The sequence below is a fragment of the Nylanderia fulva genome, unplaced genomic scaffold, assembly GCF_048542155.1.
Source record: "Nylanderia fulva isolate GAGA-0341 unplaced genomic scaffold, ASM4854215v1 Scaffold29, whole genome shotgun sequence".
NCBI lineage: Eukaryota > Metazoa > Arthropoda > Insecta > Hymenoptera > Formicidae > Nylanderia > Nylanderia fulva.
Window position 1 is genome coordinate 1,640,338 of NW_028190358.1, and position 16,132 is coordinate 1,656,469.

The 16,132-nt window shown below is 34.2% G+C and overlaps 2 protein-coding genes across 2 annotated transcripts; both read left to right on the forward strand.

Moving 5' to 3' along the window:
• The first annotated feature begins 843 nt into the window (after positions 1 to 843).
• LOC114933146 (putative cytochrome P450 6a13) lies at positions 844 to 3,770 on the forward strand. Its single transcript, XM_029305627.2, has 7 exons — positions 844 to 1,144; positions 1,467 to 1,633; positions 1,695 to 1,949; positions 2,044 to 2,215; positions 2,524 to 2,742; positions 3,140 to 3,391; positions 3,598 to 3,770. The coding sequence occupies exons 1-7, from the start codon at positions 844 to 846 to the stop codon at positions 3,768 to 3,770; spliced, it is 1,539 nt and encodes a 512-aa protein (XP_029161460.1).
• A 3,708-nt stretch (positions 3,771 to 7,478) lies between these two features.
• On the forward strand, positions 7,479 to 15,200 carry LOC114933095 (uncharacterized). The gene is made up of 13 exons (XM_029305553.2): positions 7,479 to 9,208; positions 9,634 to 9,825; positions 10,085 to 10,320; positions 10,633 to 10,844; positions 10,923 to 10,999; positions 11,086 to 11,282; positions 11,349 to 11,509; positions 11,603 to 11,771; positions 11,840 to 12,033; positions 12,096 to 12,225; positions 12,290 to 12,479; positions 12,568 to 12,710; positions 12,959 to 15,200. The coding sequence occupies exons 1-13, from the start codon at positions 7,807 to 7,809 to the stop codon at positions 14,996 to 14,998; spliced, it is 5,343 nt and encodes a 1,780-aa protein (XP_029161386.2). The 5' UTR covers positions 7,479 to 7,806; the 3' UTR covers positions 14,999 to 15,200.
• The last annotated feature ends 932 nt before the right edge of the window (positions 15,201 to 16,132 follow it).

Here is a 16,132-nt window from a genome sequence, read left to right on the forward strand (position 1 = left end):
ATATAAGTAAATATATTTAAAAAATAATAAATAACTTTTAATAAATTTTGTATTATAACATTTCAATCACTTTTTTTGTAGTTCTATATAATAAAATATTTTGTATTTTTTTTTTGATAAACATAATTCTCAACTTAAAACTGTATACTATCGAGAGATAAGGTGTACTAATATTTAAAACTTTATCGTTTAATTGACATCACAATTCACGGTTATTGAAAATGAGAATTATTATAGATGGGTAAATGACCAGCTGCTGATAACGCTGTAGATATCAACATTAAATAAATACAGAAAGAAAAAATAATATCTTCATCTTATTTGATTAAAAGAAACTAAACTTTATATGAGATTTAAAAAAACAAAATATATATATATTTGTTATACAAAAGTATATAATACTGCATTTCTCAATATAGTTTGCAGTTGTTCGCGCATCTTTCGAATATCAAAATAATATTTCTCAAAGAGACTGACATATTTATAATACAAAGCTTAAATAACAAACATAAAAATGTAAGTATAATGAAAGTATATAAATGTTTAATCATTTTCATTTATAAATTCAGAAACCTTTTAAATATTTGTTCATTTATAAATCAAATATAAGCGTGTAATAAATTATTTGATAATCGATATAATATATATATATATATATATATATATATATATATGTATATAGGTGCATTGTGTTTATTTAAATTTAAAAATGAAATAAAATTTTAATTTTATTTAACTTTATTAAGTAGTGCTACTTTAAGGTAATTATCCATATAATTTGTATATTTTCAGAAACTTTAATGTTAAACATTTTATGGTATTATAATTCATTAATTATAAACAATGGTTTTATTATTGCTGCTGATCTCGTCATGCGTTTTACTATTGTACTATTACTACTGGACGAGAATTCATACCTACTGGTTAAGAAGAAACGTGCCTTGTCTTAAATTTTCGTTTTTCGGAAATAGTCGAAATGCATCAAGATTGAAAATTACAATTGCTGAAAGTCTTCAGATGTTATATAAACAGTACGAAGGATATCCGTTCGTCGGGACTTATGAACTCACAACACCGATTCTTTTGCTGAGAGATCCAAAACTAATTAAACGTGTGCTTGTGAAAGACTTTGCCTGCTTTCAAAGTAAGTTACTGCAAAAATTGGTCCTCTTAAAATATTTTTCCAAATGTAAAAGTATTTTCATCCAATTTGTCCTATGTATATTTAACATTTTGTCGTTGTCCTAATTAGTTTCTTCAAAATTAAATTTCTGTGTTAAATTTTATGCATTTTTATGCTTTTTTTCTATTCTTATAATTGTAATCAAATTTAGTAATAAATAGTTTTAATTTTTTTAAGCAATAAATGACAAAATTTTAATGTGACTTTTGTAGCATGTTAATTGTATTCGAATTAATACAATTACACTTGGTGATTGCAATTATTTATTCATAGTTCTATTTAGGCCGTGGTATTGTGATAAACGAAGACACTGATCCGCTTAGCGCACATTTAATTAATATCAATGGACAACTGTGGCAAAAATTGCGCACGAACCTTACACATGTCTTCACAAGCAGCAAAATTCGACATATGTTTGAATTAATCACGAAAGTGTCAGAACAGTTTAAGGTACCTCACTATTTGTCAAGTTATAGATCTTGCATAAAATTAATGGAATGGTGTGGTTTAGCAATTTTTAGAGCAATACGCAGCCAATGAAGAGCCTGTCGAATTTCGAGATCTTGCTGCCAAAATCACCAGTGAAATCGCCACAACCAGTTTATTCGGGCTCCAAATGAATACGATACAAAATGATGATTCCGAATTTCGAAAAATGTGTATGAAACTCGTAGATCCGTCGTTAGATATATCGATGAGGAGATATATACGCGATTATATGCCAAAAGTATTTAAATGGTTATCAATTCGGTTTACACCTCCAGATGTAATGTATCAATTTATTATTATTATAAATAAACAGCAAGAGAAAGATGTTTGTTTATAATTTATATTGATAATAATGCATCTTATATATATAGGTTACTACCTATTTCACAAAGTTAGTGAAAGAAATAATTGCACACAGAGAAATGCATAATACAAGGCGAAATGATTTTATGCAAACTTTGATAGATTTAAAATATAAGGAAACAAAAATAGAAGATACGCCAAAACATTCGCAAAACATGGCATTTGGATCTAATGATATAGGTATTAGAAAAATATTTCATTTTTTGTCTAAAATACTTTTATTTTAAGCACAGCTAATTAAATTATATATAATATTTATATATTTTTATATAATTTAATATTTATGTATAATATTAATATAATATTACAATCGGCGCGTTTTTCGAGAATAACATTATTACGGAAAAAACATAACTTTTGTATAAGTCTAAATTTAAAATAATTGAACTTTGAGAAGATATATGTACATAAAAAATAATCCATTTAAATATATTTCTTGAAATTCTTGCAAAGTGCATAAAGATCGATTGTTTCGACACATGTTTTAGTTATCGATGACAAGGTAATCACAGCTCAGGCTGCACTATTTTTTGTGGCTGGCTTCGACAGCCCAGCAACGACTATGAGCTTTGCTATGTATGAATTGGCAGCTAATCCTAAGATTCAAGAAAAATTATACGACGAAATACAAATCACCTACAAGAAGCACGGCTGTTTCTCTTACAATGCTATATCCGAAATGAATTATCTCGATTGCATCGTTCGCGGTAAGTTTTCATTCGTATGGACATTTTGATGATTAAATAGTAAAATGTAAATACGTTTGTGAAATGTATCGCACAAATCGCAATATATTTCCAGCGATAGAATTGAATTGTTTCAGTAACAGCAGTATAAAATTATCACTGAAGATCAATAATCACTAATCTATATTAAAAGATAAAATAGAAGTTACGTATCAATAATTTCTTATTTATTTCAATTCAGAATAATTAAGTACGTGGTTTTTTAATATTGTTGCAATTTTTATGTATTATATGAGATGCTAAGAAAAAAATAGAATAGGACACATAATTTGATATTTCACGATAATATATCATTATATAATTATGTTTATATTAATGAAGAGATATCGACAATTTTAAAGAGATGTCACACTTTTAGAATCACTTAGGAAGTATCCACCTATTGGTGCGACACAAAGAATCTGCAAAGAACCATACAGAATTCCGGATTCTGATGTTATTTTAGAAAAAGGCACAAAAGTTATCGTGCCCATTTATGCAATCCATCATGATCCGCTTTATTATAAAAATCCAAATGTATTCGATCCGGATCGATTTATTAGTGAAAATAAGAAGCTTCATCATAATGGCACATATCTACCTTTCGGCAGTGGACCACGCATCTGTATTGGTACTTTATTTAAATATTTAATTATTGAACAACCTTTAAATAATGTTATTTTGCTCGGTGTACATTAATATCTCTTACAGTTTGCAAAACATTAATACTACTAGAAGAAATTATTTTTTATATTATATATTTGCTTTATATTATATTATATAAAATTATTATTAGTGTATATTTTTCGTTTAATATTTTATTTTTTTTGTAAACAGCAATGAAATTTGCTTACCTCCAAACAAAAGTAGGTCTTGTTACTCTTATTGCAAATTATAAAGTGGAGCTAAGTGGAAAGACTGCTATTCCATTACAATTTGAACCGATGAGTAACACGTTGAAAAGTAAATCTGGAATATGGTTGAAGATCTACCGCCGTTTACAAGAATAGAAGTATTTTTAATTTATCGCGATCAAAATTTTTAATTCAACATTGGCTACATCACAATTTATATATGTACATACGGGAATATTAATTAGTTGAGTTTTAAATAAATAAATATATACATATTTGTGTGTGTTTTATTAAATTTTTGTAAAATATTCTTGATAAAAAATCGATAAAAAACTATAAAAAACGATTGCATCGATTAAAATAAAACTTTAAGAATTGATTCTTTATCATTTTGGGAATGTTAGACTGTGTTAACATTTTTTCAGCTTTTAATGTCAATGTGCTTGCAATGTATTTAAAGGTCGAAATTTAAGGATTTTATATATATTTTTCTTCAAAAAAATTTTTATACATATATATTCTTCTGAGAAAATTCTTTTTGCTATTATTTTGACATTAAACTGACTTTCGACTTTTTTGACAAACATTTTTTTTATGCATACTCACCTCTCAAAAAATGTCTCCGAAGAATATATTACACAGCCGAGTTTTGACGGTTTAATACATTTCGAACACATTGACATTAAAAGCTAAAAAAAATTTTTTTATGCATATTCACCTCCAAAAAAGTTTTTTTCAGAAGAATATATTATGCAGCATATAATATTCTCAAGCTAATAAAGAATCAATCCTTTTTCATTTCAATCGGTCTACGTGTTTTAAAGATCATTGCGAGGACAAACAAACAATCTGTCATTGTAATATTTATATATTAATATAATTAAATATATTTAAAACACAATAAATAAATTTAATATACAATAAATAAACTTCAAATAAATTTTGTATTATAACATTTTGATCACTTTTTTTGTAGTTCTATATAATAAAATATTTTATATTTTTCTTTTTGATAAACATAATTCTCAACTTAAAACTTTATACTGTCGAGAGAAAATTTTATAGTTTAATTGACATAATAATTTACGGTTATTGAAAGTGAGAATTATTATAGATAGGTAAATGACCAGCTGCTGATAACTGAATAACTGTATTATTTGTCTTACTGGCTGTTGAAGTAAGAAGACCGAATTATGAAACAGGAAGTGTTTCACTGTTTGAATAATACGCGGTGAATTTTGTAAATATATGTATATACATATATACTATATATATATATATATATATATATATATATATGTATATATACATATAATTTTTTTTCGTAATTATATCTAAATTTGATGGATGATATAATATCGAATGGAAGATCATTTTATTAACATTTTTTATATTTTTAAGCATGCTATCTTTTCAAGAATTTTTTAATTATTAGTGGCGATAATTAATTTCTTCATAATTTTACAGTCGAGTATATGTCACGTGTTTTTTCATCGTTTTTTATTATTAAACGGAGGGCTATTATATTAATTTTTTCCTTTATTTTTAAACACGCTCCTTCAATTTTTAAAGAGCATGTTTTAATTATTAACTATAATAATTAAAATTTGCATAATTCTATATCAATCGTTTAATAAATAATATATCTATTTTTAAAATGCTTATAGTTTAATATTTTGCGTATTTATATGTCATAGTACATAAAATATTTTGGCAAATTAGTAACATATTCTGCCTTGGTGTCGTCAATGATAATAGCATGCTATTATCACACACACATTTATGCGCCGACATTAGGCTACTCATCCAGGTAAAAGAAATCGTTTCGTGTATCTTGCATAATTACAGTTGACGTAATTAATTTACTTTTACTACTTTTATCGATTATATTTATCAAATAAGTATCTCACTACATATTTATTTTAATATATAGATTCGCGTAATAAAATGCTGTGATGCACATATAAACATACTCAATAAATTTGGAGTTAAAAAAGTAGAAATGTAATAAAATATGTTTGACATGACTTAATTTTTAATGTGTTAAATATTTGAACTATGTATTTGATATTTGTTCTTGGCATAGTGTGCTTTTATAAATATAGAGTGTTTTTGTCATTCGCGCATTGACACTTGACTAGGTAGTATAATCGTTCCATTCAACTTCTAAACGTGGTCAAGTCTGGTACGAGAGAGATAAAATTTAATTCAATTTTGCGAGTTCGTAAAAAATGTATGATAGATAATATGTGAAATACCTTAAACTTTTCTGATACTTTTGTAATAAATTAAAATACATATCAATAAGTTTTGTTGGTTGTGAAGACCGGTGTATGACCTTCGTGTGTAATTTCACCACCGTTGTCCGTTTTTTTCAGTAAATTCATGATGCGTGAATCAACATATTTTGTTTATCAATATACTAAGATCTAAAGAGGAATAAATAATTATAATCATCAAGTGTAATTATGTTCAATTAATTACATTATTATAAGAAAGTCGCATTAAAATTTAATTATTTATTGATTAAAAAATTTAAACTATTTACTAATATATTTAAATGAAAATTTAAAAATAGAAGAAAAAGTAAATAGATCTAAATGGACATAGAAAATAAATTTTAGTAAATTAATTAATGCACCGATAAAAGTTTAGTTATACATATATAGCTAACAGAACAGATTGGATGAAAATACTTTTACATTAGAAAAAGAGTTGAAAAAGTCAAAAAGTTAAGAAAAAACAGAGTTTTGCTAACTCTGAAAGCAGGCAAAGCCTTTCACGAGAACACATTTAATTATAGTTTTAGATCTTTCAACAGAAGAACTAGTATTGTGAGTTCGTGTATACTTACTCTCGATATATTATCTGAAGTTTTTCAGCGACTTCAGCATTGACACATTTTATTATTTTCAAAAAATAAAAATTGAGGACAAGACACATTTCTTCTTAATCAGTAAATATAAAGTGTCAGTCGTTAGTAATACAGTAGTAAAACGTACAATAAGACCAACAACATTAATAAAATAATTTATCATTTTTTCAAATATTTATCATTAAAGTTTTTGAAATGTGTGCAAATTATTATATTAATTTTATATGTGATTATTTAATATATGTATATACCTATATAAAATATGTCAATTTTTAGTTTATCAAAAATAAAATTTTTTTAAACGTAACATTTCAATAAAAGTTTTGATAAATTTGCTTTGATATGATTTGATTTTTTCTTGATATTCGAACTCTTTTTATCTTTTCATGTTCGTATATGACGATTAAATTCTGTTTTGCTATAAATTTTATCATTGTATATATATATGTCACACATACTGAGGAGCTTCATATCAGAAGAATGTAAATAATTTACTATATTAATTGTTATCATAATAAACATTTTTTCTCAAGGTTTGTAAATTGTATGTATCTTTCTCGCAGATAATATTTGTAAATATATTTAGAGAAATTATTGCGTACTTAAAATGTTCCTCGATGATATTTACTACTTGCCTTGCCGCAGTATTTTTTTGAAATTTGAAGCAGTACGGTTGAAGTGGTACAAGATTCTCTTTCGATTACGTGTTGTCTTTTAAATTTTAAATTCCAAAAATTATGAGACATAAAACTTACTACAAAACGCTAAATTGAATTGCAGACACACGCAAAATTACGTGTGAAGATCCACGCAGTAAGTTTCCCCATATTTTGCATAATAAGAGACATGAGACATCAACCGGCTCCGGTAGAATTGACGCAGTCGCAGCTGCGACGTGGAAGAGGCTGCTTCTGCCGCTGCCGTCGCCACCACGGCGACGGTCGACTGCCTCGAAAACTTGATGCTAAATAAAACTCCTAGCTGCTTGGGCCAATGCCATGCGCTCTAATTTCCCCGAAGGCACAGCCGGCTGTGGACGTGGTGGCCCGGGATCTCGCCACGTCGGAGGGCGATCAGCGCGACGAGACCATCGACAATTCGTGCTGATTCTTCTCCCGCGATCGCAAAAGGAAAAACGGTGGAACGGAAGATAAAGAAGAGACAAGTACGGGACATTAAACGGGCTCTTTAAAGGCAAGTTGTTGCTTTTGCTGCTGCACGTCAACAGACGACTGACATTGTCGTCGTTGTCGTCTTAGGTCGAGCCTCGCGCACGGCGTCCAATCTTCGCCATTTCCATGCGAAGGTCGCCTTGTCATGGCTATCGCCCTTCTGGGCAAGTGCGTCGCGCTTCTGGGTCTTGTCGTGCTGCTCTACGCTACTTGCTACGGCTTCCGAATACGCGATGTCACGCCGCACTCGGTCGCCTGTGTTCCCGCGCACGACAGAGTCTGCCCGGACAAAACGGCAGCAACCGGGAAATCGGTGTACTCGGTTCGAAAATGGCACGAGAGCACGACGTCGCAAATTGCTGATGGTGACCGAAAACCACCTGCCGAGTCAACATTAGGCGTTGGAACAGAGAAGATCCGGACCACGGAACGTCCAAGAGACAAGGATGCGATCAAACTTATATCGAAAAACTTCAGGACAAAAAATGTCGAGACCGATGACGATGAAGATGTAGAAGCGAAGAAAGAAATTGAAGAGGATGAGGGATCGGAGGAAGATCGGAGTGATGAGGATGATGAAGAGGAAGAAAGAGCGTCCAAGCTATCGGATCAAGATGTTGAAAGCAAGGACAAGGAAAAAACGATTATTAGTGAAGATGGTGATAATGAAAGTGCAGATGATGAAGACGATAATGATGTAGAGGTTAAAACTAAAATGATAAAATATAGCAAAAATAAAGCTGTTGAAAAAGAAGATGATGAAGATGATGATGAAGATGATGATGATGACGATGAAGATGATGACGACGACGACGACGACGATGAAGAAGAAGAAGAAGAAGAAGAAGGAGATGATGATGATGATGAGGATGATGATGATGACAATAATGATGATGATGAAGAAGAAAAAGAGAGACCAATAGTCAAGACAGATCGGCAAAAAGTCAGGGAACCATTTAAAAAACAAGATAAAATTCAGGTTCTGCAAAGTGACGAGGATAAAGACGACAAAGATAAAGCTAGACATAAAGATAATATAAGAGAAAGCGTTCCATCATCTAAAAAGTTGGAGAAAGTAAGGTTCGCCGATAAAGACAAAACTAACATTTTACTTAGCAAGCACGATGTGGAAAAGTCAAAACATGAAGATAAAAGATCGACTAATGTCACGAAACCGGCAGTTGAAAGCGTAAAAAAGACAACCGAAAGCACGAAGAAATTTGAATCAATCGAAAGTACGAAGAAACCTATCGAGAGCGCGAAGAGATCGATCGAGGTTATGCAGAAATCAGTTGAAGGTGCGAAAAAATTATCTGAAACTACAAAAAAAGTTGAATCAGTTAAGGCTCCTTCCGAGCCTAAGGCCGAGGTATCTAAAACTGCAACAAAAGTAGTAGACGAAAGATCGAAGACGCGCGTGAAACCGGAAACTTCAACACCTGCACCGAGGATCAAGGAGCAGGCGAAACAACTGGAGAAGGCGGATGTCAAAAAAGTAACAGCAAAAGTAACTTCGAAGCCGTCGAGGGAAGTTTCGCAAGTGGAGAGTGAGTATTATGTGAAAATGGTTCAATATGAAAAGCGCGAGTTTGTCTAAAGATGTTTAACGTTTCCAGGTGAATAAGCGCCAATGTGGTAGTATCTTAAGTAATAATCTAACTAAAGTAATATTCAACAGAGCCGTGTAATCCTTTTATTCTTCGCTGAATTTCCTTCCGCTTATAGAAATTTTTGATTGTTTCTATTTGAATAGTTAAAAAAATTTACAACTTCTTTCTATATGCACGTAGTTTTTTCTTTCTAAAAGTAATATATATTGATAGCATAAATATATTATTGTATAAATATGTTTTTAAGAGCGTATTTCTTCGAGTCTGAAAGTACAATATATAATATAGGCGGGAATGTGTTTCAAATTTTCAAAATGTGATACTTTGCAGGAAATATTTTCGTAATTAATTAATACTTTTAGAGCGAGAAACAAAGCCAACAACTACGAGGGAACGTACAGACGCATCTGTTATATTGTCCGAATTGAATGATGCAATTCTGCGTGTGCCGACCTTCGTGCCAAATTTTACGAACGTTGAAAATCTCGAGTGTCAGCAACACGGCAAGATATTCCTACGACAATTGAGAGGTTACAAGTTGTGGGCGCTGCAAAGTGAGTCGATTGACAGAAATAACTGTTCATTCTATTTTCGCATTGACGAGCCAAAGTCATTATGATCACTTTAACCAGAAGGTATTCAGTAATTTAATGCAATTTTTTTTCTTTTGAGAAAAACATGTGTTTTATCAAAACTTTTTAGTCAAAGATTCTAATTATATTTATTTTTTAGTTGTATGGCTTGAATGTTCTTGATTGAAAATAGATAATTGTTATTTTTTTATCGTATGAAAAAGAGCTATCTTGCTTTCAGTGCTAGATTCAAGCGCAAAGATTTCGTCGGGCTTATTACGAGGAAACGTGAATCAGCTCGGGGATTACGATCAATGCTTGGGTGTGCTGGCATATGTTAAAGTAGACGAGAGACCGATAAAAATTCAAGGGAAATATTGCTTGGCTACTGTGGACATGCAAGCTTCCCATCCAGACATGAGGCTGCCGGTCAATTTAATGCAAGGGCGCGCTTTCATACGAGCAAGCATGCACGACGTAAGAGACTTTTGCTCTTAACTTGAAATAACCGGAATAAATTTTGAAAGATTATACATTGCTTGTATTTTTTGCAAAACGCTCAAATAAATTAAAAAAATAAAATAATATTAATATGTATAATAATAACTTTATAAATAAAATGATACGAATTTATTTTATAAATTTTTGTAATTAGAAGTTTGCTTTAAAAATCTATTTCTTTTCATCTCTTGTTAAAACAATCAATCACATGTGATATTTAATTTAAGCAATATAAAATATTTATTCCTTTAAATTAGTTGCTTTTTAGCAATCCATTGAATGTTGCAGCCAGGTCATTTCATTCCGAAATTCACTACAGTCAATTGGGCGCTGTGTCTACCCGCGGCGTGTTCAGCTAAGGACGCCGAACGTGCGTTAGAAAGTGCCTTAGAGGATTACAATGAAACTGTTGGAATTAGATTTACGGTGGACGTCGATCCTAATATGTGTTACGTGAAACAAAAGTCTCAAACTTATTCGAAAGAAACGATCGGCGTTCTGTACGTTTCTTTTTACAGTATTTTAAAGAAGTAGTATATTAACAAAATTTATGTAGCTATTTTTTTTATTTCATTCAGGTATTTTTACGCAATGATCGTTTGTCTCGTTATCGTAGCAACTGTAAGAGATTATTTCGTGGAAACGCAAGGAAAAGGTAGTTTCGACAAATTACGAAAATCGTGTTTACGAAAATATTTCGACTCAGCAGCGCGATTATAATACCACGTGTCTCTTTCGCAGGAAATTATTCTGAGAGGATAATCATGTCATTTTCCTTGCGGAGGACGATTAAATCCTTATTGAAGGAAGCGACGGGCGGTGCGGATATTACTTGTATTCACGGGATAAGAGCGCTGGCCACGATCGCTCTTTACGTTGCACATCAGCTTGTAACAATCGCCCGAATACCGTTTAGCAACCGTACTTCTCTTACCGAGGTAAGATCTTTATATTATCATCTTCCGGCATCAATTAATTAATGTTAATCAATGTTTAAACGTCAGCTCGCCAACAATCCGGCCAGCTCTATTTTGCGAGTATCGTTAGTTTATACGGATGCATTTTTACTGCTAAGCGGCCTTCTGACCGCGTACAACATGGCAAGAGAGCTGAAGAATCGCGGCGAGATTCGCTGGTTTTGTCGTTTCATCGCCAGATTTATCAGGTACGTTGTAATTTTCATTACGAACTAAAGAGACATTAATTTGTCGCTCGTGTGAAAAACGTTCCTATTATTTCACACTATCAATATTCGCAGACTTTCACCGGCATTGCTCGCGATGGTGTTCTGGTATGCGTTTGTCATGGAACATGTGGGTTCGGGTCCACAATGGAACAGCATCATCACGGCGAACGCGGAGCTCTGCAAGCAGAACGCCTGGACGAATCTGTTATACGTACAAAATTTCTTTCCGTTCGAGGAGATGGTGAGTCGTACGATAAACGAAGATAGACGGTGGGATCAAATCCATTTGATGAAACGTATCTTTCGCAGTGCGCTACGCATACGCATCAGTTGGCCCTGGATATGCAGCTGTCGCTCTTGGCGCCCATTCTGGTGTTCTTCTTACTATATAAGCCGCTCATCGGCGTTCTTTTGATAGCTTTCCTCGTCCTGTTGTCCGCCACTTTACGTTACATTGCAACAACGAACAATTATCTCTCTCTCGTCATCTTTCACGGAATGTCGTGAGTATTATTTTGAATATTGCGTGCTATTTCGATATAATATATATTATTTTTAATCGCAGATTAAGGCGCCTATATAAGACCGCTAATTTCACTTATGCGTTGCCGCTGCACAGAGCAACGCCATACGTTTTTGGTGTTAGCCTCGGTGTATTGTTACATTATACCGGGAAGAACGTCAAAATTCACAAGGTAGCAGTATTCTTTTATGAAGTGCTTTATGTACGTGATCGCGTGACAACGTTCTAATTTGCAGGTGTTGGTGATCTTGGGTTGGTCGATTGCAACGTTCTTGGGTTCATGGTCATTATTTTCACCCTGGCGTCAGGCCAGACGAGACTACGTGTACAACGTCGAAGAGGCTGCTCATTATGCAGTAATCGGGCCGGTGTTGTGGGCTATAGCTTTATGCTGGTCAATATTTGCCTGCTTCACGGAACACGGAGGTCTGTTGTAATAAGTGATTGATTACAAACACGTGGACGGTGATTTAAATGTGATGGAACATTGACGGAATGATCACTCGCTTCGTAGGCGTCATTAACAGATTCCTCTCCAATTATTGGCTGGTGATCTTCAGCAGGATATCTTACGCCATGTACCTAACACAATTCGCGGTATTTTTTTACAATGTTGGGACCACAAGATTTTCTTCGGAATTTCAACCTCACAGAGCAGTAAGTCGCGCTGGCAAAGTTGCTGGCCTTCGCTTTATTCATCTTGTATTTTTTCATCGTGTATTTAGTTCTAAACGTGCCTCTCTGATTATCGTCTTTTATTAATACTTTATTAGAGCTTTTATATTCTGTTCACAAATTTAAATGATAGAAATATTTCAAATGTTAATTTCAGAATCGGACAGTCACATTTAGAGTCGCTTGATGTGCGATAAAAATGAATGAATACATTATTCTTACATTTGCAGATTGATCCTCTGGAAGTAGTGATAGTAATAGTTGTGTCAGTCATTTTGACGTTACTCTTTGATCTTCCGATGCAGGAAGTAAAGAACGTCATAATGGAAAGCACAGACATTTCGACGCTCGAAGTTTCCCAGGAAGAAAAGACGAGTGTAAGCGAAGATAAAAACTTAATCGAGGTGGCGGAAGCCGCGAAATCGACGATCGAAGCAAATGTTTTTGAGGATGACGAGATCGCGTCTACCGGATGGGACTGGCAGAAGGATATAGCTCGAGGTCCGGCTGTGCTCGAAGGACACGAGACGGAGGAGGAAACGGTAGACGTACCGATATTGAAGAAAGTGAACGGAAGAAAAATGTCATTTATCGATAATGAAACGCACGATCCCGAGAAGGTGTCGAGTAGAGATAAAATACCTGCTAGAAAATTATCTAGAGAAACGGAAGATTACACGGAGCGTAGCAAGAGAGACATAAATAGTCAGAGATACGCGACGGATGACTCCGAAAAAGAAGCTATCGAATTTCGAAGAAGTCAGCGAGAACACGAGACTGCTCAACGCAACAGGCGTTCGCTATCGAGAACCAAAGATAATAAGAAATTGACACCTAGAGAGAGCGAAAGTGAAGACGAGCGACAACGCCGAAGAGAGAGCGATGACGATTCGCGACAGTTCGAAAGACCCGAATCTAGAGGAAGGACTAAGGAACCGGACGATCGTTCTTGGGAATTTGTCGGGAAGGAAGGTTCCTCTGCGAAAGAACAATACGAAACAATATCGCGACAAACGAAAGCACCTCTCGCGAGAAGAATATTGTCTTCCGAGAGCGAGGGAGAATCATCGACTCGAGAAGGAACGCAGTCGGAACGCGTTCCAAGTTTTGAAACAAAAACCAGCGACGAAGAGGATTGGGAACACGAGCTGAGAATACGAAGGAAACAGTTTATGGAACAGCTGATCACCCAGCAACGCGAATCACTGTCCGAGGAGAGGAACGAAAGCGATGCAGAACCCTTGAAACGTAGATCCTCCGCGGAGGGCAAGCTAGCATTGCTGAGGGATGACCTTTCCGGCGAGGATAACATGGACTCGTGGACTGTCAGCGTTGGAGCGCGAATGACGCCGCTCGGATCCTCTCAGGAACCAAGCGAGCCCGAGGACGAAGGTATTTACATGCGACGAAGGGAATATCGTGAGAAAGGTCCACCTTCGCGAGAGGAAAGCTTAAGCGAAGAGGAGAGTAGCCAGGACACTTCGAGAAGGCAGTCGTATACTAGTGGTAGCCAGAAGACGTCCTTGGAAGAAGAGGAAGACGTTAACAACTATAATTTCGTGTTGACTGAGGGAAGCAAAAGAGAATCCGTACAAGATCTGTCGAATTTGTCGCAGGAGGAATTGACGAACGCCGGATGGAACGTCGTGAAGAAAGAAGATGAACTTTTAAAGCCGACGTCGACTGGACTATTCAAGCGGGAGTCTATCGTGAAGAGTCAGGCTAGCGAGGAGGATCCTGAGTATTTTCTACCGGAAAGGCCAAAGCTCGTTCAGCAGGAGCGGGAACATCCTTTCAAGAAGGCCTGGCAGGTGCAAAAGTCCCGATCGGAGGAAGAGGGCACCTCGGCGTACGCTATAAAAAATCCCAAGGAACAGTCGTCCGAGACGAAACAGACGACGAAGGAGACGTCGATCAAACGCGAGCACAGCGGCGAGCACAGCGGCGAGCAGTCTGAGGATGCCGAATCGTTCGCTGACGAGGAAGCTGCCGTGATACTGCGAGGTAGGAGCACCGATACGGAGGATACTAGAACCAGTTCGAAATCCGGCACGGACGAGACGGATTCGATCTCGACGGAATACAGCAAAGATAGAGATCACCGTGATGGAGATTATAGACAGAGCTCGAAATCTGAGACCGACGAAGATTCGGGGAAATTTAATTGGCCTGGTGAAGAAGAAGAGGAAGAGGAAGAGGAAGACGAAATTTACAGGACCGACAACAGGAGTAAGTCGGAAGAAGCGGATTGGGAGCGGGAGGAAACTTGACGAAAATGATTTTAGACAATTGCGTATGAAAGTGTACTTTATCTTCAAGTTTGGGTCGAAGGCAAGGCCTTGGAAAGAAAAGCAAAATAAATGGATCGCAATCACTCGGAGCAACAGAATTTGCAGAAGAAAAAATACGAGGACGACAAAATCGAAATTTATATATTTTAATCCTTATAAGTTAATAAATTATAAAAAAATATTGTGCTGCAACACATATATCTTCTCTACATTTTGATAAATATTTTGCTTCTTATATATAATTGTGTGTTCGTCATACAGATGAGCGTTTCCTAATTATAAAATCACGAGTTATCCCTTTTTCTTTCGGTTCTGATAATCAAGTAGATGTCAATTCTTTACGCCGAAAATTAAAATAAACAAAAAATAACTTTGTAATATGCTTTTACGTGATGATCGTTTTTAAGAAATTATTATAGTCAAGGAAATGAATTGCATTGATTCTGTCAACGAAATTATATTACATGATCTTCGTCTTTCTAAAAAAAAAAAAAAACTAATCTTTATATATAATAATAATATACTTAAAACAAAATATAAAATATATAATATATAATAAATAATATATAACATTTAATATCTTATAATATAATATATATCTTTATATATAATATGTATCTTTATATATAATAATATCTTTATATATATTTTTTATTGAACAAAGTTTCAGAGAAGAACCGCTGAAGATCATAGTCGCGATTCATCAAATGACGTCTTGAATATTCTCAGTTGTGCAGCCGGCAAATACGCAGACGCTCCATCAGTACAATTTCCTTATCAGTTCTCAATATCTCTTTTTAACGTCTCTAAAAGACTGCCAGACAGATTTGTTAATTCTTACAGAGATAAATCTCAGACACTTAAACATTGGCTTCTTTAAGCAGATACTACCTGCGGATATCTGCCGCCGTCTTGTTGTTTAGGTACATATATACGTCGAAATTGCCCAATTGATAGACGCAAACCACCAGCAGATCTGTCGGAAATTTCCCGGAAGCGTCGTAAAACTTGATCGCCCATCCGGTTCGAAGATAGTGGCACTAATCTCTGCAAATGTCATCGTCTATCGGGTCGATCGATTGTTGGAGTAACATGTAAGCTCTCGCGAGAATA